The sequence below is a fragment of the Micrasema longulum genome, unplaced genomic scaffold (genome assembly GCF_059751315.1).
Source record: "Micrasema longulum isolate JH-2025_06_02 unplaced genomic scaffold, ASM5975131v1 h1tg000136l, whole genome shotgun sequence".
Lineage (NCBI taxonomy): Eukaryota > Metazoa > Arthropoda > Insecta > Trichoptera > Brachycentridae > Micrasema > Micrasema longulum.
The window spans coordinates 367101-392298 of NW_028277342.1; the positions used below are offsets into that span (position 1 = coordinate 367101).

General features: G+C 30.6%; 1 protein-coding gene and 1 long non-coding RNA gene across 6 annotated transcripts; one reads left to right on the forward strand and one right to left on the reverse strand.

The window, feature by feature from the left end:
* Window positions 1-221: 221 nt before the first annotated feature.
* Window positions 222-6328, reverse strand: LOC148284265 (uncharacterized). Of its 2 annotated transcripts, XR_015825368.1 has the most exons (3): window positions 6197-6328; window positions 1203-1260; window positions 222-772 (listed from the first exon to the last, which is right to left on the reverse strand). It is a non-coding gene; the product is annotated as an uncharacterized LOC148284265 (long non-coding RNA). The 2 variants fall into 2 exon arrangements; XR_015825367.1 differs by lacking the exon at window positions 222-772 and having other exon boundaries at window positions 862-1260.
* Window positions 4901-25198, forward strand: Pi4KIIalpha (phosphatidylinositol 4-kinase II alpha). 4 transcript variants are annotated; one of them, XM_088242400.1, is made up of 10 exons: window positions 4901-6399; window positions 8468-8586; window positions 15632-15832; window positions 17536-17667; window positions 18297-18575; window positions 18924-19075; window positions 20980-21055; window positions 21336-21508; window positions 22609-22717; window positions 23098-25198. In XM_088242400.1, exons 1-9 carry the CDS (start codon window positions 6171-6173, stop codon window positions 22703-22705), a joined length of 1458 nt encoding a protein of 485 aa, XP_088098526.1. In that variant the 5' UTR covers window positions 4901-6170; the 3' UTR covers window positions 22706-22717; window positions 23098-25198. The 4 variants fall into 4 exon arrangements, with proteins under 4 accessions (XP_088098526.1, XP_088098529.1, XP_088098530.1 ...); XM_088242403.1 differs by having other exon boundaries at window positions 21369-21508; window positions 23098-23657; XM_088242404.1 differs by having other exon boundaries at window positions 5688-6866.

The window sequence follows — 25198 nt, forward strand, 5'->3', positions numbered from 1 at the left end:
CAAAAATAAAAAAAGACACTTATAAAACTAAGGTACCGAACAGGTTTTTGTTTTTTTTTTTTTTTTTCTAATAATATACCTTTTTAATGAAAAAAAACTTTATTTGGAGATGTAAAGTATATTTAACACATCATTATTACATAAATACATAACCTACTTGAGGTATTAGAAAACAAAGTGTTAAAAATTCATATAAACAAATTATAATATAAATAAAACAATTTTGAAAAAATATGTATGGTTCTTTATTAGTTGTTTTTTGATGTTAACAAATAAAAACGGAGATGAAGAACATTTAAGAGTCGAGGCATTTTCAGGGTTTATGAACAGTCATTGGCTGATTTAAGTGGCCACTTTACGTAATATCCATCAGGCTTGACAAGTCAGCCACCCTTCTGCATTAGTTTCTTTTGCTACATTCCGCAAATAAATGCTTTTAAAAAATTGACCGTGTGAATGACAAGGTTGAATTAAATTTCAAATGAACTACGCTTCGTTTCTTAGCAACTCAATATTTACTATAATATTAAGCCAATAATTAAACTTACGTTATTAAAATATTTTCATTTTGATAAATGTGTACTCCTCCAAAAACGTTTAAAACTTTTACGTATTTTCAAAAACTTTATTTTGTAAACTCTTAGTAACCTACCTGTCAAAAGTGCTCATTACAACTTCAAAACGTTACTGTGCCCAGTCTCAGGCAGCCGAATCTCAAGTATATAATTGTACAATCTTAATTATTAAAAAAGGGCATTAATCTAAAAATAACCTGAAATAAAATATATAATTATTTTTATTAATTTTTGAATCGGCATTGGCTTTTTGGAATAACGTGATCAAATTTGATAAATTAAACACTTTGTTTTAAGACCACTTAAGTTTATTTTGAAGCACTGCTAGTTCCGGAAAGAACAGATTAATTTATTTATTTGGTTTACAAACAATAAAAAATAATACATAACTGTTGTCTGCTAATATTTTTTTTTATATAAAATACATCTTATATACACATGTAAACATGAATAAAATACGAATTGAAATTAAATTAACCATAAAAACAATGAAAATTAAATTATTATAAAAAAAACATTCATTAATATAAATCAAATAAAAACAATAAATAAAATACAAAAAAATATGTATCAAAATAAAACTAGCACTGTTAGTTATCAAAGTTAAATTATTGTAAAAGTTTATACTTCCTAAACAATCCAGTGTCAAAATCCTGATCCTTGCATCTACAGGTGTTATTATAAACTGAAAACAAATACACAGAAATTAATTACTTGTGAAATTCCTTGTGATTGAATGAAACCAATACTTATAATATTGTATATTGTATATGTACATAACATCAATATATTGCTGCTCTTACTATGTGTCATTAATTTTGAAGATGTTTTTAAATTAACTTACAATTATTTTCTCATTTAAAGATTCTTTAAAGATTCGTCTCATCGTTCCTTTGAATCCCTTAACATTTGTATGTGTATATTTATGTTTTTCCTATTTTTTAAAAAAACATTTTTATTTTATTTTATTTTTACATCTGAGCATGTTTTTCATTCGTTATTTTAATTCTTAACTTTTAATTACTTTTACAAATTTTCTTAATTTTTTTACTTTAACTTTAATTTTTAAACAACTTCCATTCATGTTTTTTTTCCTTCTCTTTTTTGTACTTTAATTCATAACCTTACATATAATTACTTTATAATATGGAAACTTCACTGGTCCATTAGAGTTAAGTCTAACTGTGTAAAATATAAAACAATGTAACTGTACTGTTTGTTTCCTAAATAAAATAAAATAAAAATAAAATAAAAAAATTCCCGTTATATAAACATTCCCCTCTTTTATTATCTCCTTCCCATTCCTGTCCGTAACTGGATTTTTCATTTATGTATATTACTGCTAAACAAAGTCAGGGAATAAGAAATTAAAAAAAAAAAACATAAAGTAGGCCCTCTGTAACACACCTATATTTGAAAATAAACGGTTAAACGGTTACCTTGAAGTAAATTAAAAGTTAAGTATATACCATGTTCTTGGATTTACATTGCAACACAATAACAACAAACAACGAATCACTCAGAATCCGTAAAACAATTCGTTACGGGCGTTACAAGTTTAATTTGCGGTGCCCTATGAACTACTGGGCCCGTAAAGGGAAACGATGATAATAATACATGGATGAAAGTAGTTTTAAAATTACACGTAAACAAAACATAGAGAGGGCAGAACGACACACCACTCTATCTTTGTTCACAGAACTCGCTTCCTCTACATTTATGCATATTTTCATGGAAGCAAGCTGACTATTTCGAATTTAGACATGGCAATTTTTAATTATTTGTTGAAAGTTCTAAATTAAAAATGAATTTATAAATTATAACATTGTTAAAGTATTATTTTATTTATTCTTTACTTACTTCCAAACTGTTACTGGGCTGGTATTCCGAACGCATGTACAGTGCGCTATAACGCGTATTTAGTATATTAATAGTATGTAAAAACGCGCTATACCGCGCTGTAATTGCGTTCGGAATACCAGCCCTGGGCCCCGATTACAATGGGAAGTTAACAGAGTTATCTTCGACTATCTATAAAAAAAACGATATTTGTTGACGAAAATTAATATATTTGCATGAACATTTAAAGTATCTTCGTCGGTAACCTACAATTGAACATGTTTGAAGTAAAAATTGTATGCATACAGAAAATTTAATTTAATTTTGTATACTCGTATATAACTGGAAATAAATATTAACTTCTCATTGTAATCGGGGCCCTGATGCTCAATGTTTATCGCATTGATTAAAAGTCCTCAGTCAACACGCATCCATAGGTATTTTTTATGGCGTCGGTAATTACCGACAAGTGCAGTGCAACCATTGTGACTGAGCTGCTTTTATCAAATACATTTTCATTTTCATACAACTTCATAAATTTATATAATTTACACCAGTTTTTATTATAAACATTCAAACAAAACTTATATTCATATAATTGTTGACATGAGACGAACAGAGTAATTACCGCAATTCCATTTTTGCCCGGCGCTTTCCTTTATTTTTTGTTTTACAATAATGAAGTCTTACATTTAAATGTATTTAAACTGTTTTGAAGTCTTAAGGGAATAATATATTAGATTTGATTTTATTTGTGTTTTTTTTGAAAATAATATTATACAAAACTTATATTCATATAATTGTTATTACCTTCTACTTAAATTATTTTAGTTTTAATTATTTTATTTCCATAATTATATAAAATCATGATTAACAACCCCTGCTTGCACTTGTACATAACATAGAAATTTGTTTAGTCTCCCACCAGTCTGACGATATCGGTCACGACGAAACCCGGTCACTGGTAAAAATTTATAAATAAAAGTGGAATAAAACTATATACGTATTTTTATTATTATAATTAAAATGCAGTTCCACCAAGAAATGTCAGTAGAAAAACTCCATATATTTATTATATAAGTAATCAAACACTTTAATATTTTTCAAATCGAGGAAGTTGACTCCTTTAAATACCTATTTGGTACGTTGGCTCGCATGAAGAGCTCGCAACCGCCCAGGAATTGCTGGAGCAACTTTACAGAATGCGTGCTGTCTGGAACTCTAGCCTTTACTCGATCAATACGAAATGACTATTATTCAATTCTTGTTCAATACCAGTAGTACTATAAATTATGCAAGTGCTTGAGGAGAATATTAGGTATGAGGTGATTCGATTTCGCTAACGTTGAACTCCGAGAACGGACACAGCAGCCTCCTATAACGAGCGTATTGAGGCTGCGGCGGTGGACCCGACTTGACACGTGCTGCAGGTGCCTCGGGAAATCCTTAACTTGAGTTGTCTCTGCTCCACACCTGTGGGCTCTCGCCACGCCATCCTGAAAGGCCGTGGATGATGATTTTTCGGCTTTATTCGGAGGAGGCGAGAGTGCTGGCGATAGGGTCTCCCGAGGGCGTCTGGTAATGTCCACATGCTCCATTTTAAAAATATTTTTATTTAAAATAATAAACGACCGACAAGAAGTAGTATGCAAAATAGATATTATAAGGCGTTTTTTAGTTGGTAGGTACAATAATTCGGTAGGATCTCACATACATGAATAAATACATAACTCAGCTAGTTTAATTCACAAAAATTCTCACATAGAAATACCGATTGTCTAACATAAACAAAACAGTGAACATTACACAGTGTGAAAAGTGATCACTTCAAATATAATAAATGACAGGTCATGAACCCTGTAAATGCCTAGACGTTCATAGCTCCTTGCCATCTACGGAAACATTTTTATTATTTTAACCACTTATAAAATGTACCTACGTATGTACTTTTATAAGTGGTTAAAATTTGGATGGAGAGGGGCTTACAACGCTCATCTTAGACCCTTAAAAGTTCTACAGAAAAAAATCATTAAAATAATACTTTATAAACCATCCTTGTTCTCAACTACCGAACTAATCAAAAAATTTAATGTTTTAAGAGTGGAGGATATCTACGGAAAGTGTTGTATGCTCCAGGTGCATAAGGAGAGCCTCCCTTCGGACCGTATTACGGGAAGGTTAAGAACAGGATGCCTTGCTCTACAGAGAACTAAAACTACCACAGCCAAAAATCATTATACTTACATAGGACGGAAGCTTTTCAATAATTTACCACAAAATCTACGTCAAGAAATAAATTACGGAAAATTTAAGGATAAATTAAAGAAAAGCTTCTTGACATAATTATCATTAACTTTATTTTGAAAATGGAGATGTATGTTTAATACTCGTATGTGCCTGTGTTTATAAATTAATAAATTTTGTGTTTTTATTTAATATTTTTTAGTGTTATATTTTATCAATTTTTATAAATTGTTTAATTTTTTTATTTATTTTATTATTGTTTTGTTTTGCATTTTTTGTTTCTTTTTTATGTTATTTTGTAAACTTGCCAAACACAAGAGCCAGACTCTTTTTTGGCAAGTTCAACCTTACGTGTCCCATTTTTTACTGATTGTATTATTGATTGTTTATTTATGCTTATAAAGGTTTTTATTTAAAAAAAATTAAAAAATGTATAAACCACATATAATATAAAAACTATCGAAACCTGTCGATTGTAAAATGATTAAACTTCGTGTTTGAAAAAATGACGCTTTAATTTTTGTTATTCAATGTGCGGAAGTAATTATTTAAATAATTAAATTAGATGCGTCAATAATAAATAACTAATTACAAAACAATAGATCTACTAAAACTATAGTATGGATTACTAACATCGCGAGAATGTCTCAAAACACAATGAGTTGATATAGCAAAAATTATCTGTGTAACCTCAATACAAATCCAATAGCATTCAATTTAATTTGCATTGTTAGCTGTTCTTCCTGAAATGTTGAAATAAACATGTCCGAAGTGTTTTAAGTAAAGTTAAATGACAGTCAATTGCATTACGAAAAGCTGAAATAATTCATTGGTCGTCCAAAAATAACGGAAAACCGGTTTTTTCGAATTATTATTTGAAATATGGAATTCGAAGAGTTTGTGTTTCTCTTGAACTAAATAAAACTGTATCAAACTTTTATGACAAATCTATTTGCCATTTAATGGTTAATTGAATTAGTGGTTATAGTTGCAAACCTATGCTTTATGATAATAATATCTAAGTTTTCTTTTCTTGATTTGTTTATGGAGGTCATTGGTTCAAACTACGCGCGAATTGTTTGTGTTGGTAAAACAGGGATTTATACGAATACAGAAATGTCAGGAATCTGCGTTATCATCGTGTTTGGCGAATCAGCTGTCTTTGGTAAATCATGACGCGTGCATATTGACACCGCAATATTTAATAATATTCCCGTTGCCCTCGTACGCGTATAAATACATAACAAAAGAAAGAGCTATCAAACGTTCCTGTTTTTGAAATTAATGTCGCAATTTCAACAAAACTATAGTTTATTCTCTTCGTCCATTCAAATTCACGGTGTAACGAAAGGGACAAAGATAACGAGAATTTTATTAGCATTACGATAGGAGCAGATTGTGTTGTGGGTTGGTTAATCGGGGGTCATTTCTGCGTGATGTGTTTTGTGCAGTTCATAAAAATAAGGGTTATTTAATAAATGAAGTCTCAAACTGTTCACTTTTTGAATCCTAATGAGTACGGAAGAGACGCTGCTTACCTTAGAGACAGATACGAAATCGGCGTTCCCGTCAGTTCAAGTTGATGACAGCGTGGTGTCCTTGTCGAGTAGCACAGAGGAGATCTGCCTGGTTCCAGACGTGGGGTTCGACGGCACGGTGGAGTCTTCGGGGCTGGACCGGGAGTCGGAGCCCCTTTTGGGGGGCCGCGGCGACTTAGATGTCTCCTTCAACCAATTCCTCGGTAATATTTCTTACTGCGCGTTTCGCGTTTGACAGGTGCACCTGTTATCTACGACGCGTTGCGTACACAACATACATACATGAATTATTTTACTAAACAGCTTGTACATTACCGTGTCGATTTCCGTTCTACGTAATTGTAAGGCTTCTTACTTTCTACATACAAAAAATCGGTATCGCTGATTAACGCGAATTTCCGCTAGTGTGGTTTCAGCCGAGCTTGCGGAGTGCATTGTGTTACCTTTGTGGTTATTGGTGATTGTAAATATTGATAACACTTCATTCGTGGGTTTCAATTAATCAGTAAGATATCAGATATGCTTTGACCCCGCAATATGGATAAACTTCAATTGGATTTGAACATTCTGCAAAATACAGACAGCGAGATTCGCATCAGTCCCCAGGGTATAGATGATCCTATTTGCATTTTGGATAGTGAATATTTGAATCCAATTACAGATTTCAAAGGTAACAAACAACGGCCATTGAAATAACATTATTGTTGTAGGTACCCAGTTAAATTATAAACATATTTACACCAATATCAGAACAGTGTATGGAATTTGTTCAGAGTATAATAAGAATATGAGTAATCCATATTTGGTTTTTGCAAACCTGCTTTTCCTTTGTTTAACCACTTAAGCAATTACACGTTAAACAAACCTTATGCCATATGAACTGCTTTCAAAATTTTTAAACTACTTTTAATTTTTGCTGGCATGTTATATCCGAGTGAAAACTACACATTAGCATAATTATGTATAGTTTTAAGTTACACAAGTTATGAAAAGATTGCAATATTTTGTAATTATGATTATTAGCACTCACTTGAAAGGTAAACTAATTATGATAAAACTTCGGTGTACTTACTCTGCCACAGGAATTTATTATACACTAAGTTCTATGAGTAAGTATAATTTAGTCCAATCTGCCACATCGACAGAATTTTTCAGTGTGTTTTTTTTAAATTGACTTTTTATTAAGTATGTATAGATATAATTTGCATAGTGATTATTAATTTTATTATTTGTAATAATTCATCATCGATAAATTGTAATATTTCACATGTTCTTTTGATTCACTTGCATGTGACGTTTGGTGAGCAAATTCAATTTTATGACTCAAATGTAAGTAACAAGAGTTCAAGATAAATCTTCATAATATAACTAAAAATATAACGCGTAGTTAAATTATAACTCGGCATGGTTCGAGAAGTCAATAATATTGTTTCATGGTTATTGTAATTACCTGAGTTAATTTAAGGAGAGTAGGCTAACGACCACGCGTGAGTTAGGTATTTTATACCATGTACTAAACGTTTTTGTAGGTAGATGTACCAACAATACCTCAAGCAACGCGACATCTGTCCTATCTGATGTTTATCTGAAACGAAGTTTTTAAAGACTAAGTTTGTGTTCTGCAGTAAATTCACGGGTTCACTCTATACAAATTTATTAGAAAATTGCGCACTGCAAATCAATGAAAATTAATAATGTTCGTGTAAATTACAAAATAAATACTAATATTTTTTATTGGCTTTCTTATTACCATCTTTGAAATTAAGATAACATTTTAAAGTTAACATAATTGTTAGATTTATTATATAAATAAAAGACGAAGAATTGTTAGACTTGTAATTGTGCATTTTTAAGCGTTTTTGCTCATATTTAGGTATGCTTATCTTTGCCCACGTATTACATATCAAAATACAGTACTCTCTCTATAATCTGGCACTTTACTTCTCCGGCTGTGCCAGCAATCCGGCGTTTTTATACAGGGAGCTACCAAGCGAGTAGCACTCTACAAAATCAGAGTGCGCCGATTAGGTCGGCAGTCTCTTTCTTAAGCCCGATATCCTTTATTTACTGTCTGTTACTGTACTTTCTTTCTTAAACCTGTCAAAAAGAACTTACTCGAACATTTTTGATAGTAATAATTTGTTTCCCTGTACACATTTTTGCATTAATTTTTTTTCAGTAATGCAATGTTGGAATAACCTGATTACAACCACGATTTATTGCATCTCTAATTTAAATAAATGAAGATTTATTTGTTATAAATAATTTCAGATGATCCGGAGTTCAGCGAGCTAGTTTGGCAAGCTGAGATAGCCATAGACAATGGCATCTATCCCGAGAGAATATACCAAGGATCCAGTGGTTCTTATTTTGTTAAAAACCCAGCTGGTGTAAGTTACCATATTTTCTATTCATACATATTAAGTATCTGCTTAAGTTAATTTCTGATCATTGGGTGATCTCCTCGTTACAACGAGGAAAAGCAACTTTTGGGCATGGCAAGAATATTGGGTAGCCTCCTCCCGAGCCAAATGTAATCTTCTTTTCAATCTTAAACCAAATGTTACATGAAAACCTTGATTCGAGACAACTTCTATATGTAAAATGTGCATCGGACACTGCTGCAATGGTTTTCACTTGTTCAGAATTTACATTCCGATTTGGCCGTGTGCGAATGTCAGCTTTAGGAGGAAGATATAAACCATAATGATATCCTAAATTTCTATCAGACCTTTCCAATATATTAACTTTCCACTCCCTATCAATATCCTAAGTCTCCTGTCCCCACCTAAAATACCTGTATATAAAACATATTTTTATTATAATCATTGCATGTTGGTGTTAGTTAGTAGCATGCATCCTATCAGCATGTCAGTTTTATATTCTTGCACATTATTATGGTATAGGTGTAGTGGGATTTGCGTGTTAATATATTGTCTAAGGGGAGAGATTATTGCAGGAGACTGCTGCGAGATTAGATTGCATATATATATATTATTAATTGTGTTTTTAAGATGTTGATTAAAATTTATGTTTATGCAATAATTGTTATTCTTGTATTCTTGAATAATATGTATGCTTCCACTTTCCATTTTGTTGTATCCCAACTCAACACAGGGCTATTGGCCTCTTGGAGTAAAGGAAACTTTATGTTTTTTTTGTATTTTGTTTCTTTGTATAAATAAATCAAATAAAATAAATAAATAAATATAATTAGTGTCCTGGTGAAGAGACGGGTATGTCTCGAAACTAGAAAAGTCGGTTATATTCAAACATTAGCTAAAATTTATTGAAATTAACAAATTACAACAGGGATGGAAAAAATATTAGAAAAGGAAATTTGGAAGTCTAGGCATTTACAGGGCTTATGACCACCGAATTATAAATTCTATGGTCATAAGTTATATAATTATAAATTCACCGAAATATGGACATTGTCATTAACAAATTTCACCTGGGATGGAAAACATTTTAGAGAAGAGAATATGAAAGTCTAGGCACTTACAGGGTATATGATCTGTCATTGGTTGGTTTGATTGGCCACTTTACACACTGTGTAACATTCACCATTTTGCCTATTTTTGAACATCCGTATTTCTTCAATTCTTCTATCTGTTGATTTTAGTGAAGTTAAAGAGCTGAAACCTTTATTGTTGTAAAGAGATTCATCTGATCTTCCTTCTCTAAAATGTTCTTCATCCCTGTTGTAATTTCTTAATCTTAATGACTCCTTAGGGGGTGAAATACAGTCTTTAGTCTGCAATCATTTGGACAAAGTCAAAAATTGTAATTTATTGAAATGTTTGACTTCAAAGAATTATTAAATAAAAAATAAACAAAAACAATCAACGAATAATAAAAAAAATAATTTAATAACTCTTTTTTTTATCTATTCTATTTTTATCGATGTACATTTGCATTCTGATTATGTTATAAATCTAAAAAAACAGCATGCTTGTTATAACATTTAATAGAATGGTATATTCGCCAAATGGTGCTATTTGTAGAACTGTAAAATTTTGATTAAATTAATAATAACTGGTTACCAAGTTTGATTAAAGCAATTAGTAATAAAGTAGATATAATACCGCATATTACATATTGCTCTTCAACCAATAATATACTGTTAGCATAGCACACAACTTGTTAATTTGAATGTCTACATTACCAAGAATCTAGATCACTAACTCAATTGATATAATTTGGCAAACATATAATGTCTCTAATATTGCCCCTATTATTCCCATTAACAACCTTATAATTCTTAAATGTACTTGGAAAATAATCTCATTCAGTATTTTCACAAACGTGGAAACATCAATTGGAAGCGTGATGGTCACAGTGAACTCTGTCGCAAATCACTATCGTTTTTAAGAAAATATGTCTGAGTTTACTATATTTCAGCCAGGAAAGGTATTTTCTTTAGTGTGTGATTAGCCACACTGGAATAAATAGTGTTTCGAATTAACTGCGATTTTTTTTAGTGAAAAAAATAGCTTGTAAAAGTAAAAAATCCTCATCCTTGAAGGTTTAATGAGAGTTATCAAAGTATCGTAGCATTTTTCAAATATTTTTTTAATGTACAAAACTACACCATCTACCAAAATATCAGCTTGTTTTTTGTCTTTGAAAATACACAATCCATTTTATCTTTTTACTCTTCTGGCACTTTGTTTTTTCTTAAATCCTAAATATAAAAAAAATATTATTTTTACTTCATCAAGTGTCAACATAAACATGTACAAAGTGTTGACATGAAATATTTATTTGAAAAGGTGTTTTTACACGGTAATATTTCATAGCCCCTGGACTGGCACCTGAAGCGCAAGACTGACCATTTTACTTTCATGTAACAAAAGTGATAAAGAAATTAATGCAGTGCCGTATGCACCATTAGGTGTGGAAAGTTGTACATAAATCACCACTGAATTTTTATATTGTGTCGTGTCAATGTTTTTTTGTACCTGCGCAAACATGTATTTTTTTATTTTAATAATATCAGCTCATTTAGATAATCTATAGTAAATATATAAACTAAAAGTAATTTAGTAAATTGCAATGAGGAAGTTCAGTGGTTTTTTTCAAATTTTTTATTTGTTAATAGACTGTTAAACTAAGACAAATTTTTTTTTTTTTAATTTTTACATATCGTATTATCGGCGCTACGATTTTTTAAAGTTTTGTATTTCTGAAATAACTCCGCGTGTGACGTCAGAGGTTCATTTCCGCTTATTCTCATTCAGTTCTTCCTATTGGTCCAGAAGCGACAAGCAGACCGGAAATCTTCCATAGACTCTCAGATCATAGGTTGATTCACATGAACCAGTGACGTCATTTAAAATAGTGCGTTTTTATCAAAATATATATTTATTTTTTTTCTGTACATTTTCAAGAAACTTTGCCGTACAATTTAATGCTCTAATTTTTACCCCGCGTAAGAAAACATTTTCTGTATCCAATTTCCCGTAGGGCTGAAGTTCCTCATTGTTACGATTCATCATCAAACATGTAGGTTTACATTTTCAAAAAAGTAGCATATCTCAACCATTTGTTACAGAAAGGTAAGGTGATCAGTCTTACGCTTTAGGTCCCGGTACAAAAATCCGCCCGGATACAGACCAATAAGGAAGCTCAGTGCTTTAATTCAGTTCTAATATTGGATCTAAAAAATGTTTTCTTATGCGCGGTAAAAATGAGAGCATTTAATTGTACGGCAAAGTTCCTCAAAAACATATGAAAAAAATAATCAAAATGAACTGCTTTGAACTACGTAACAAGTTCTTAAGAATCAACCAACGATAGTGTTGTGATAGAAGATTTCGGGAAGCCAACTCACCAATCAGCAGAACTCTCCAACTACAGTAAAACTCCAACTATCCACATTTATTAGTGTCACACATTATCCGGATAATTGAACAAACCATTAAATTATGGCAAAGTTTTGAAAGAAAATGCAAAATTCACTGTAAGATCACTTTTTTATTGCTTTTGAAATAATACAGCAAATTGGAATCACATTAAAAACTTACTTAAACATGTCCAGCATAATTGCCTTGATGAAGAAACTCATTTACGGGCATTTATTTGTTATTATAACATCTCCTTTATTTTTTTATTTCCTGATAACGATTCGTATATTTGGCGATCCGGATGACTGGAGTTCGGATAAACTGAGCTCTACTGTAAAGTCACAGGTGGAGTAATTTCAAAATTACCAAACATTAAAAAATCATAGCGCTGATATAATACATAATTCCATATGTGGAGAGACTGGAAACTCTCGGTCTCACAACGCTGCAGGAACGGCGAGAAAGGGGTGACCTGATAGAGACATACACGATACTCAACAGTCACTATAGCTGCCCAAATTTGGATACTATGTTCAAGCTTAAACAAGATGCTCGTCTTCGAGGCCACAATCTTAGGCTGGAGAAAACGAGATTCAATTTAAATTCGCGGAACCATTTCCGGAGCAATAGGGTTTTTGATGGTTGATATAACCTGCCACAAGAGCTGATCTCAATGTGTAGTCTCTATGGGTTAAAAAATGGGCTAGATTTGTTTTCGGAAAAGTTAAAGTGCACCAACAACTAACTTTCGTTTAAATAGATTTAGGCATATAAGCTTTAAGCTGCTCGCTTAAAATTATTATTAATAATAACAATAATAATAAAAATATTAATTTTTTTTGCTTAGTTTGATAGTCTATTGACAAATAAAAAAAATGCTGAATTTCTTCATTGTTCTCCTGCATGAAATATCCCTCTCCTATTGCCAATAGTTATTGTTTGTTAGTGTTTACAATCTGTCCTTGGGATTATGATTTTTCATTGCTCTAAATCGCCCTGTTTCAGTTTGAAGCGAAACTGAACAGTCTGTGTTTGAGCATATATTAATGCTTGCGCAGGTGTGCGGGGTTTTGCCTTTGTTAAGATATTCGCTGGCAAACTTGGTGCACACCAAACAGACGTATTTTGTATGTTTACTCTTCCATTGACACTCTGTTAATTGTTTTATAAACTTGTTTTTTTTTTTGCATGTTTTTACCCACTAACAATAATCATATTATAGTTCAACCACCTTACATATTATTTAATTAATAAGCTGCCAAATGTGAAATTTATAAAACATTAATTTGACTGTCTTTGAGCATAGGTACAGTTTAAAGGCTAAGTCACACAAGTTGAATGTACTATTTTACCTAATAGTACCTTCAAATAATAGACATTAACCAATTTTATTACTGAAATGAATACATTTTTCCTAACTTGTATTTCTTCACCCAACGTTCCGTAGACCTTATAGTGGAATTGCATGCTTAACTCATTTTCTCGACTTTAATGACACGTCCCTCTTTAATAATTACTGTGTCATTTAGGTAAATGACTCATAAATTATAATTTGTACTGGTTTATTTTTATGTTGTCTGGATATTGTTACTCATTATCTCATCATGAACTTATGGACTTATGTCATAAATATTAGCATAATAGAAATATCTATATTTTAAATTACTCAGCTTTCTGGTATTATATTTACATGCCCTGTAAATTGCATTAAAAAAAAAAAAAACAATCTATTCTCGCATTACAAACACAGATATTTCATAATTTATTTCAATTTCTATCATAATTTTTTCAGTTTGCAGGTAATAAAATGTCAGTAAATATAACCATTTTCCAACATTTATATATATACCAGTTAGCATACAAACTGTCTCATTGTCAAGTCACTTAATAGGTGTAAACTAATACTCAAACACATTCTATTATTCACCATCGTCATAGTATGATTTGCATAAAATCCTTTACTTATTCAACCTTTTGATTGATTTCTTTACAAATATCTGATTTAATTATTTTTAATGTCATTGTACATTTTTTATTAAATGTATTAATTTAAAAAAAAACATCTTTGTCAAGTAAACATAATATTCGTTTACTTGTTAATACATTGCTAGTTGTCTGAACTTTTCGTAGTAACTGAAGGAAAAAGTTTGTTTGTAAACAATATTCTTGGCAGGCTGTCAAAAATCTGCCATCGAACAATTTCTTTTAGAGGAGTGGCTTTTCAACCAAAGTCTGCCAATTCAACTTTTGTCTTTCTTTGTATAGTACAAAATTATTCAAATTGATATTGTGTTGGTACTGAAAATGTCAAAACAAAAATTGTGATACAGTTTTTAGCAATTTTACAGTCAAAAGTATATTAATAAGTACATTTTTTCATGTATTTATTGAATGTGCATTATATAAAACAAAAAAGAAATGCATTGTTGATACATACATCTCATGTTTTATTCTAAACATAATATTTTATAGCAATAAAATTCAGTTATAATTTAGTAAAATTCCACAGGATTTGACATAAAAATAATTTGAACAATGCCTGTAATAGATAGATTTTGGTAGCAGTGAATTGTTTTATTTCATTGATTTTATTTATTCGATATTAATTGATAAAATAAAGTAACGTTTGATACTTAATTTATAATCCATTACTTTTATACAATTTTTGTGTTGTTTACTTTTATCTAAATAAAACGTACATAGAATTCTCATAGTGATTTTATACCAGCAATATAATTCAGTTTTAACAATGTGTTTAATTTGTAACAATGTACATATGGATTACAATTTACTTAAATATATTCATTTATTAGGGTCTTATATTGGTAAAACTTGGGAAAATGAGTTCTAGAGCCTCACTTTATATATTTGAATAGTTTTTACATAAATTAATATTAAATATAGTTTCATATTTCCCCGTACCTGTGTATTTCTAATATGTATTTATTACTCACACGAGGGGTAGTATCATACATGGCCAATACAGTGCAGGCAATTGGTAAAATAAACCAAAGTAGGGAACAAAATGCCGAACACTCCTCTAGTGAAACGGAAGGCCTGTTGACTATTGCCAACAGGCCGGCTTCTCCTGAAGAGTTTTAAGCGGTTTCCTCTCCACATGAGCAAATGCTGAGAAGTTCCTGATTGGCCCACATTAGTTTATCCCTCCTGATCCCAACAGTTTAGATAAATTAAAAGAAATTTGATTGCAGAAAAATCCACTTTTTAAAATATAAACCTTGTATATTATAAGCAAGGTAAATAATAAAGCAGCTCCCATATATTTTTTTTTTTAAATGTATTTATTAATTTATTATTGTTTTTGTGAATATATTTTGATTTTCACCTCTTCTGGCACTTGGTTGTATGCAAAGGCTATATGTTAAATTTGGTATGTTTTTAATAAATATTTTTATTTGTAGTTTTACAAGAATACTAAATTACACGTACTTAAAAAAGTAAAAGTGTACAAAATAATTTTATTTCCAATTTGATTATTTTTTATGAAAATATACATTATAACTAATTGATGAGATAAATAAAAAAAAATGAAATCTTTGTGTTCCAACAATTTTTTTGCTTCTAGAAAATTGTAGGAGTGTTTAAACCAAAGGACGAGGAGCCATATGGAAGGTTGAACCCAAAATGGACGAAATGGATGCACAAGTTGTGTTGTCCTTGTTGCTTCGGGAGGGCGTGTCTCATACCCAACCAGGGATATTTATCGGAGGCTGGAGCCAGCTTGGTCGACACTAAACTCGGACTTAAAGTGGTGCCTAAAACTAGGGTCAGTTATATTCATTCATAGTTTATTTAAGATAATATTATATATTGTTTCACCATTTACTTTGTGAAAAAACATTTTGAATTTATTTCAAATGAAACACTTTGTAATTTTTACCACATAAGAGTTTAACATATTATAGTACTGATAGGGTCCTGTGGAAGGGGCGAGGCAATGTGTGGTGGAGGGGGTGGGGTTTTCCTAATTATGGGGAATATTGATAGCAGGGGTGAGAATTTTTTAATATAATATTGTTAGTTAAAGTTTTCTCTGAATTTAAATTTTTTTGGATTTCAATATTTTCTAAGTTATTCATAATAATACCTTTATTTGTGACAGAATCTAAAAGTTTAATTTTATGTGAATGAAAAGAATGGTTTGTATCCATAATATGGTTTGCAAATTCAGAAAAACTAGGTGGTGTTCGTTGACTTTAATTTTTTAATTTCTCTCAGTTTGACCGCTATATTTACTGTTACAATCTCCACACGTAATATCATACACACCGCTTTTTTCTAAAGGTTCTATTTTCGATTTGGAGTTATCAAGTGTTTTCCCTAAATTGTTGTTTGTATATTGATAGGATAGGAGGATATTGGGGGGGTAAGATATTGAACCAGTGAATAGAATTTTCTTCCAAAATTTATTTTCAGATTTTATTTGCAGAATACTAGTATTTTTTGATGAATTTATTTTTCAACATTTTTTTTATTAAGTCACAATCATATTCATTGTTGTTAGCCATTTCTTTTATTATATTTAATTTGCGATTATGATTGGCTTTACGAATGCTATCAATATTCCCCATAATTGGTAAAACCCTGACCCCTCCACCACACATTGCCTTGCCCCTTTCACCCGACCCTATCAGTACCCGAGAGTACTAATCTGTGTATATGTTTTAGTTTAGTTTATGTTTACACCTGATGATTGGTAATTCAGAATACCTGAAACTAGTGGTGTTATAATATATTAAACTCTTATGCGGTAAAAATTACAAAGTGTTTCATTTAAAGTAAATATTTAAGATAATCTCTATAAAAAATTCTTATTATCAAAAAATTATCGACCCCGATGGATGCTACAATGTTAACCGAAGCCTCAGTAAATATTGTGAACGTCACATGGCACAATAACACAGGAAACTTAATTTCCATCTAAATGGCTGCAAAAACCATTTGTGCATTAAGAAAAGAAAACTAAGAATATATCATCTTTGATTTGTCTTACCTGTTGCTTAATAAATACATATTGCACGCAACTGTCAACAATAATTTGAACACTCCTTTTTTCGCATTAAATAATTTTATATTTGTTTTAGTAGCAGGAGCCTTTTCTTCATTTTTTAAAAGGTTTCATAAAGTCAACAATGTTTTGAATATGTCCAAATGTTAGTAGACAGGCTGGATTTCCTCCCTAGAAAGTTATTTAGATTTAAAAAAATTACAGCAGAGAGGGAAAACATGTTTATTAATTTAATATTGCCACTTAAACCAGCGAGTGACAGGTCATAAGCCTTGTAAATGCCTAGATTTCCATACTCCCTTCTCAAATATGTTTTCCCTCTCTGTTGCAACAAATTTAGATTAATACAATCACTTCGGAAATTTGTTTGATTATCAATGTACCTGTATTTTCCACCAAAGTTAGCAAAAAGTACCCCCCTGACAATGATGTAATTAATTATTGAAATCGTTTTCTTACAGGTGGTAAAGTTAGTTTCAGAAACATTTAACTACATGAGGATCGACAGACAAAAGGCGAGAATGAAAAGAGCCATTATAGAGCAATTTCCAAATATGAGACTCAGATTCAACAGAATGGGATTGCCTCCCAAGGTTTGTTCATAGTCATTATTGATTTATTTTCAATTTTCCATACAGAGTATCTGATATAATACTCTTAGTTTGTGCAAAATACATTTAATTATACCAAATTATGAGTACTATAAACCGGGGTCATTAAAAAAATAACAATGAAAATTAATCAATTCTGCTTTGCGTAGGAAAATTGAAATTTAACTCAGACATGCGTACAGTTTACATCCGTCGACTTGAATTTGTCCCCTGGTTTTAACATTTTGAATACCAATATTTCGAGAGATGATGTACTGAAAAGGTCCTAAAATGGCAACCCAGAACGGGCAGAAGATGTTTCGGCAGGCCTTAGGCAAGTTGGTCTGATTATAACAGATTACAGGAAGTGGTCAAATTCGGTTTGCTCAGAATGTGGTGATGTGGAGATCTAAAGGAGGGGCCTATGTCACCATTAAACGCGAGAGAGCTGATGATTATATAAATATTTTGAGTGCTACCAAATATTCCACTCGGGTCGAGAAATCAGATCACCTATCTACATTCTCTTGATAACTTTACTTTTTGTACACCAAATAGAATGTATCTCGATCATTTGCTACTCGAAGGTAAGATGAAGATGTACTATTTGATTTTTCAAATATTTTTTCCAGGCGGGTTCCTTCCAGCTCTTTGTGGACGGCTTCAAGGATGCTGATTATTGGCTGCGACGGTTTGAGCAGGAACCTCCCCCGACACGAATGGCGCAGAAGTTCCAGCTGCAGTTCGAGAGGCTCGTCATCTTGGACTACATTATCCGCAATACGGACCGCGGGAACGACAACTGGCTCATCAAGTACGAGCAACCGAGTCTGGTCAACCATGGCCAGGCCAATGGGACCGGGCAGTTGGCTAACAATAGCATAGCCAGAGTGGAGATGACAGAAACTACAGTAATTTATTCAACATTTCTTTTGCTAGATAGACAAGAGACAATATATTCTAAGGGCCTTACTCACAAACTTGGTATGTGGTAGAATATGGATGGAAATACCATCCTTATTATATGCCTAGGTGTAACTTTATACCAGGTTTATAAGTAAGGCCCTTAGAAAAATCAAAACAGAAGAATTTATTTACAAGAATAGATAATGTTTGCCATATAAACTCATTTGCTTTTACTGATGTAAGGTGTGTATGTGAAAGGGTCAGCATAAAAGAGACTAATGTGGCCAGTGGCATGAGAGCGCACGCACATTTGGTTTTCGCTAAAGGTGTTTGAATATAAATTTGTATTTCAGGATTGGAATTTAGTTCAGCTGCCAGAGATAAGCATAGCTGCCATTGACAACGGTTTAGCATTTCCTTTTAAGCATCCCGACTCCTGGAGAGCTTATCCCTACCACTGGGCTTGGTTACCACAAGCCAAGAAGCCTTTTAGTAATGATACAAGGTGTGTACATACTTTTTTTTCATATTAGGGATTTATTTTCTCTGCTTAAACTGAGAGTACATATCCTGGCTTTAAGTTCATAACATTATTATTTTTGTCCTTATGATGATTTTTTCAATTAGAAACACATCAATAAACTATTAGTTGTTTGGGGCAATTTACTTTTCGTTATATATAAAATATAAATAAATAAAGGTGGCCTGTGACTTTTGTACCTAAGTTCGTTCCGGAAAATGTTTATGAAAGTATAAAACTAGAACAACCTAAAAAATATATACATACATTAAAAAAGTAGGTTAATTTTAATTATTTACCAATTAAATAATCAATTTAACGAGATTTGTTGGCAATCCGATATTTTCTTGATAAAGAGCTGTATGCGAATCAGTATGACAGAGTAATTTTTTATCTTAATTAAAAAAACAGCATGAAATATAATCTGTTTTAGGTATTTTATGAAAAAGTAACAGATTTTTATTACATAATTGTTTATTGTAAACAATTTTTCTTTTCTTTTTGTATTTATTACTAATTAGTCATTACTTCAGCAGTACATATTTTTCACTTTCCCTTTAAACCTACATTCAACTGCTTTCTTACAGATGTTATGTTTTTTTTATTGATACTTTCTGTGTATCACTTTTTGTTGTTTTTTCTTGTAGTATAAATTTTTATATTGATTTATTTATAAACGTAATGCTCTTCATTATGGTATTGTAAGTTATATTTGTTCATTGCTACGATTATAGTTTTTGTAGTATAATTTTGTAAAAAGATAATTGAATGGTAAATAAATCAATTTGTTCCTTCCAGTGTCCATTATTAATGTATTGTCAGGATTTTTATTAAAAAAAGACTTATGATTTCATTCCCCTTGTCAGTGCAGGATTTGTTCATTGCTATGATTATTGTTTTTTAGTATAATTTTGTAAAAAGTTAATTGAACCGTAAATAGATCAATTTGTTCAATTAGTCAATTAGATCAATTAGTATTCAGGATTTTTATTATGAAAAGATGTGTAACATTCAATTTCCCTTGTCAGTGCATGATATATTTGTTAATTGGCTATGGTAAATTCCTTAATTTAAATGAAAAACCGATAGGTAGGATTTTACTTTTGTTGTTCAAAACTGACAGACTTAATTTAATTTATCAATGCGTATTTCTTTTTGTGATTTGCAGCAATATTGTGCATAGAAAAAAACGTGTTTTTTTTATTTGAGATAACAGCTCTAGTTATTTGAGATAAATGTACAATAAATTTCCGTAATCACATTATTCCATGATAGTAAATATTAAATAAGGTAATCGTAGGCTTAATTTTTAGTTTACAACAGTAGGTTTTAAATATTTTAATAGTTTTTGCATTATCAACAAAAATCTACAACAAGAAATTGACAAAATAGTGAATTGTACAAAAGTAGAATATACCCGCTATTTTATTCTTCAATTTATACAATTTTAGTTTATTTCTTGACAAAGATTCACTAATCGTATTCATAAAATCTATACCACAGTACACATTTCCTTATCAAATAAGATTGTTATTCTATTGGCACAGAACTAACAATGAATTGCAGACATTGAATTTATGTATAATACGTCAAATATTTAGTCTGGTTTGTCAAGCATTTTTGCGAGTGATTCAGAGCCTTCTAATTACATAAATAACATAACAAAATTACATCAACACATTCACATATCACTAACACATCCCCGTCAACATTCTTACAACTGAGCAAATGATATTTTTGTTATTGATTATCAAAATGCAATAACGAGATATTAGAAATCTGAAAATGACTCATCAGCCTAATTTTAAAAAATTACTTTTATTATGAGAAAGTGTATTCAAATCAAATTTTACATAATTCAATCCTAATTATTATTATTTAATTTATAGAGAATTGGTGCTGCCATTATTATCAGATATGAACTTTGTTCAAGAACTCTGTGATGAACTTTTTCTACTTTTTAAGGTGAGAATATCGATCAAATAGTTTTAAAAAATTTTCAATTATAAAAAAATGTTTTACAAAATGTACAGTCCACTAAAATATTTTAATAGTCATAATTATTGTGTTAGTAACAGGAGGCTTTTAAGAAAAACAATTTAATGTAATTATAACCTTAATATTAATATTCAAAACCATTGATAAATACCTGTAAAATTCATGTGCATGCATTTAGTTTTTAATGTGAAAAAAATAATAAATAGTTTTGTGTTTATAATGTTTGCGTAATGTTTAAGTTGTGCAGTGCGGGAGCACTCAGTTTCCTCTCCATTTTCAGCAAGACAAAGGGTTTGACAAGAGGCTGTTTGAGAAGCAGATGTCCGTGATGCGAGGCCAGATCCTTAACCTCACACAAGCACTGAAGGATGGAAAGAGTCCAGTACAGCTCGTTCAGATGCCTGCCGTTATTGTGGAAAGGTACAACTATTCAAGTTTTTTAATCAGACCTTTCCAAATACAACGATAATAAGAAAATAAATATTTAAATGGTCACCTTAAAATCTATAATATGTGTGTGTGTGTTGTTGTTTGGGCTTCAATTAAATATATTTTGTAAACTGTTATTTAATTCACAAAATGCCTGCTTTATTAGTCCAACAATTAAGTTTGTTTTTGGATAGAGCAAAGCAAAATCGTTATTCAATTCAAGTTTTTGATGTGTCATTTTGAAATTATCCGAGTAGTTACTCTGATAGAAAGCTAATTTGACATAAAACTGCATACTTAACTTAAATTTACGAGGGTGATTGATATACTTTATCTCCGACCTATTTCAAAGTGGTTGAGAAAAAGTATTTGTGCTTTATTTTTCTATGTAATCCACCGGACTTGTATTATGCACTTCTTCCAGCGATGTTCCAACATTTCTATAGCTGACTGGTAGAATATTTGTCCGACCCCTGCCAACCACTCATATTCACAGCACATGATTTCATTTTTGTCCAAAAATTTATTTCCACGCAAATGTTCCTTGAGTTTTAAAAATAGCCGGTATTCACTGGGCTAAAACGGGTGAATATTGGGGGTGGTCAACCAATTCAAACCAAGATTCGTGAATAGCAGCCATTGACACTAACGCCTTGTGTGCTGGAGCATGAGTTGTTGACATTGATTAGACAAAATGTTCTACCAGGAAGCTAGAGAAATGTTTTGCAGCGCTGGAAGAAGTGCATACGAGCTCTTGTCCACTGTTAACATTGAAATAAGTCAGGGGTGAAGACTATTAATCAACCTTCATAGTTTTTTTAGACTTTTCCGAGTTATAAATTGGACAATTGATATGTGGATTTATTTTTTTTTGACACTAAAATAATTTTTTAAACAAAAATAATTTCTTCTGATTGGATTTGTCTCGGATAAATTAATAAATTAGGCAAGTCATTGCAATCAGGCAAGTCAAGGTCACAGGTTCGATCCTGTAAATGCTCAGAATTCCATGGTCCATTCTCAATAAGGTTCCCCATATCTCTTGAAATATCTATCTTGATAAACAAACTTTGTATTTATTTTATTTTTAGATCAAAGGGAAATGTAGCTGCCCCGAGATTTTTCTCATTTAGTGACACATTTACACAACGCTTCCAAAACAAAAGCCCGTTCTTCTCTTGGTGTTAATATAAATATTAGGTAAGAACTCCCCTTTTTTAAAATGAACAATGAAGAAAGTAAAACAAAATAACACCATTCATTTTATTGGTTTGTTGGAAGAGATTGCCATACAACTCCAATCATGGAATACAAAAAAAAAATGTATTCTATAATATAAAAATTACCATTTTATCAAAGATTGTGAAGTGTAGACATTTTGTTTTTCATCCCACGAAACCGTACTGATTTCATTATACAATAATAGTATAGTTATGTTTCACACCACTATAAACAAATATAACTTTTTCAAGAATAAAGCAGGCAATATTTGTTATTGACATTCAATGTTTAGTATTTTTATAAATATTCATTTTTAAATTAATATTTATTTAGGTTTAATAACTTACGCTTTTTTCTAGGTCATCCCAGGTTGTACTTGGTCACCATAGCCGATAGGATATAAAAATATTTAACATAATTATAACAATTATCATGAACATTTCTATGATTTTTTACAGAAATATTACATTTATAATTTTGTATAGCTTAATATTATAGTAAAAATATCTTTGTGTATCAACCCACATGTATAGAACAACAATGTCTTTATGTGTTGATTATATTATTTAATTACTAGTCGCAATTATTTAAATTATAGAAAAAAAATACACAATTCACATTTCTTAAAAAATTTGTTCCAATATTATATTTTCTTAAATATGAGGATAATTTTACTGATCACCTTCATTTTGATTTTAATTAATTCAACTTGCTATGCTTCTATGATTTCCAGTATATGCCTATGACTACAATATTCAGAAATATTTCCTGATTGTTTTAAAAACAAAATGCAAAATAAAATGTTTAAATTATTGTAAAAATAATTCATAATATTACTGAATGAATGTGATTTTGAAGTATAACTAATCAAAATGTTCATGTTGAGTATACAATAAACAATATTACATCACAAGGATAACCCATTGATATAATAACTATAGAATATTATGCACAATTGATTATTTAATCAATTGTGAAAAAAAAATCCATCATAACAAATAATCTTATGATTTTGATATACTTAGTGGCATTATTTTATTTTAATTATCACAGAATATCTATTATGGCTAGTACTAATTTGATCTTTGAAGGGCATAGGGTAAAAATGGGCTCATTGCATTTTTTTTAAAGGTATTAATGCCATTTTTTTTCCTGAATAAGGATGGTATTTTCAAAACTATCAAAGTCAGGCCCCTCGCCTCTTAAATTGAAAGACCTCGTTTTAAAACCTTCAAATGTCACAAACCAATAATTTTTAAAGGTATTTTAACTGAATACCACGGTTTTACTATGGTTTTAATGTTTTTTAATACAATGAAATCATACAGAACTTAAAACTTTTATAATTATTGTACGTATATTAAATAAAATATCAGTGTTACATTTGCTGTTTAAAAACAATTCTTGGATCTTTGTGATTCTTAGTGCAAACTAAGAAGAAATTAATATGAACGGTCAAAATAAAAATAGTGGGTTTTCAGAAGCTTGTCAAAATATTCAGTAAACGCTGCGGAAAACCTATTGATATATAGATGACTATCCAGAACACCTTTTGAACTTACAAACAATGAGTGATAGTCGCGCTACAAAGTGGTAGAAATGCTAATTAAAGGATATTTTCTGTTCATTCAAACAAATTAATATGGACATTTTTTGTTTTCAAACAAATCAATGTGGACAATTGTTGTTTTCGCAATGTTTTAAAAATAACAATGAATTTGAGGTACCTATGTTTTTTTTTTTAATATTTGAAAGAACAATTGTAAATATATATATATTTGGATTATTTATATAGCGCCATTTTTGTGAAAATTACCTCAAGGGGTATGGACTCAAGGACAGAATAATAAAACCCAATAATATAATTTTGGACAATTTAGCACATTTTATACTTTTAGAATGAGGTCTTCAATTGTAGAAATAAAATATGGGGCATGACAGGAATGGCCTCATTGTATGAGAAATCGCATGAAAATGACCATTTTAAATCATACAGTTAACAAAACGAGCTGATTACAAATGTTTTTATTCTTGTTTTAGCTCTTCTGTAAAAATGGTCCTTTGACGATGAATCCGTTTTTTCCACATGCCCTTAATTGATCATGACCAATCTGAATAGTCAGTTGTAGAAATAATTAATTATCTTTTTAAATAACTGAATAATTTGATCATAGCACTAATCGATCACCATAATCTAATCTACGCATCACTGGTATATAGTTCTTGTTATAAATGGGTCTTTCGAATCTTTTCACGCAATCTAATGTCATTGTCTGATCCATTTTCAATACTTTTGGCATTATGTAATAATGTGAATTTCAATAATTTTTATTCATGTACCTATCACAAAGTTTCAGCAACTCTTGTTTTAAGTTATTATGAGAGATCTCTTCATATTGAAACATATAAATATTTGTAAATATGTGCAACCTTGTTTATGAATAAATTGATAAACCCAAA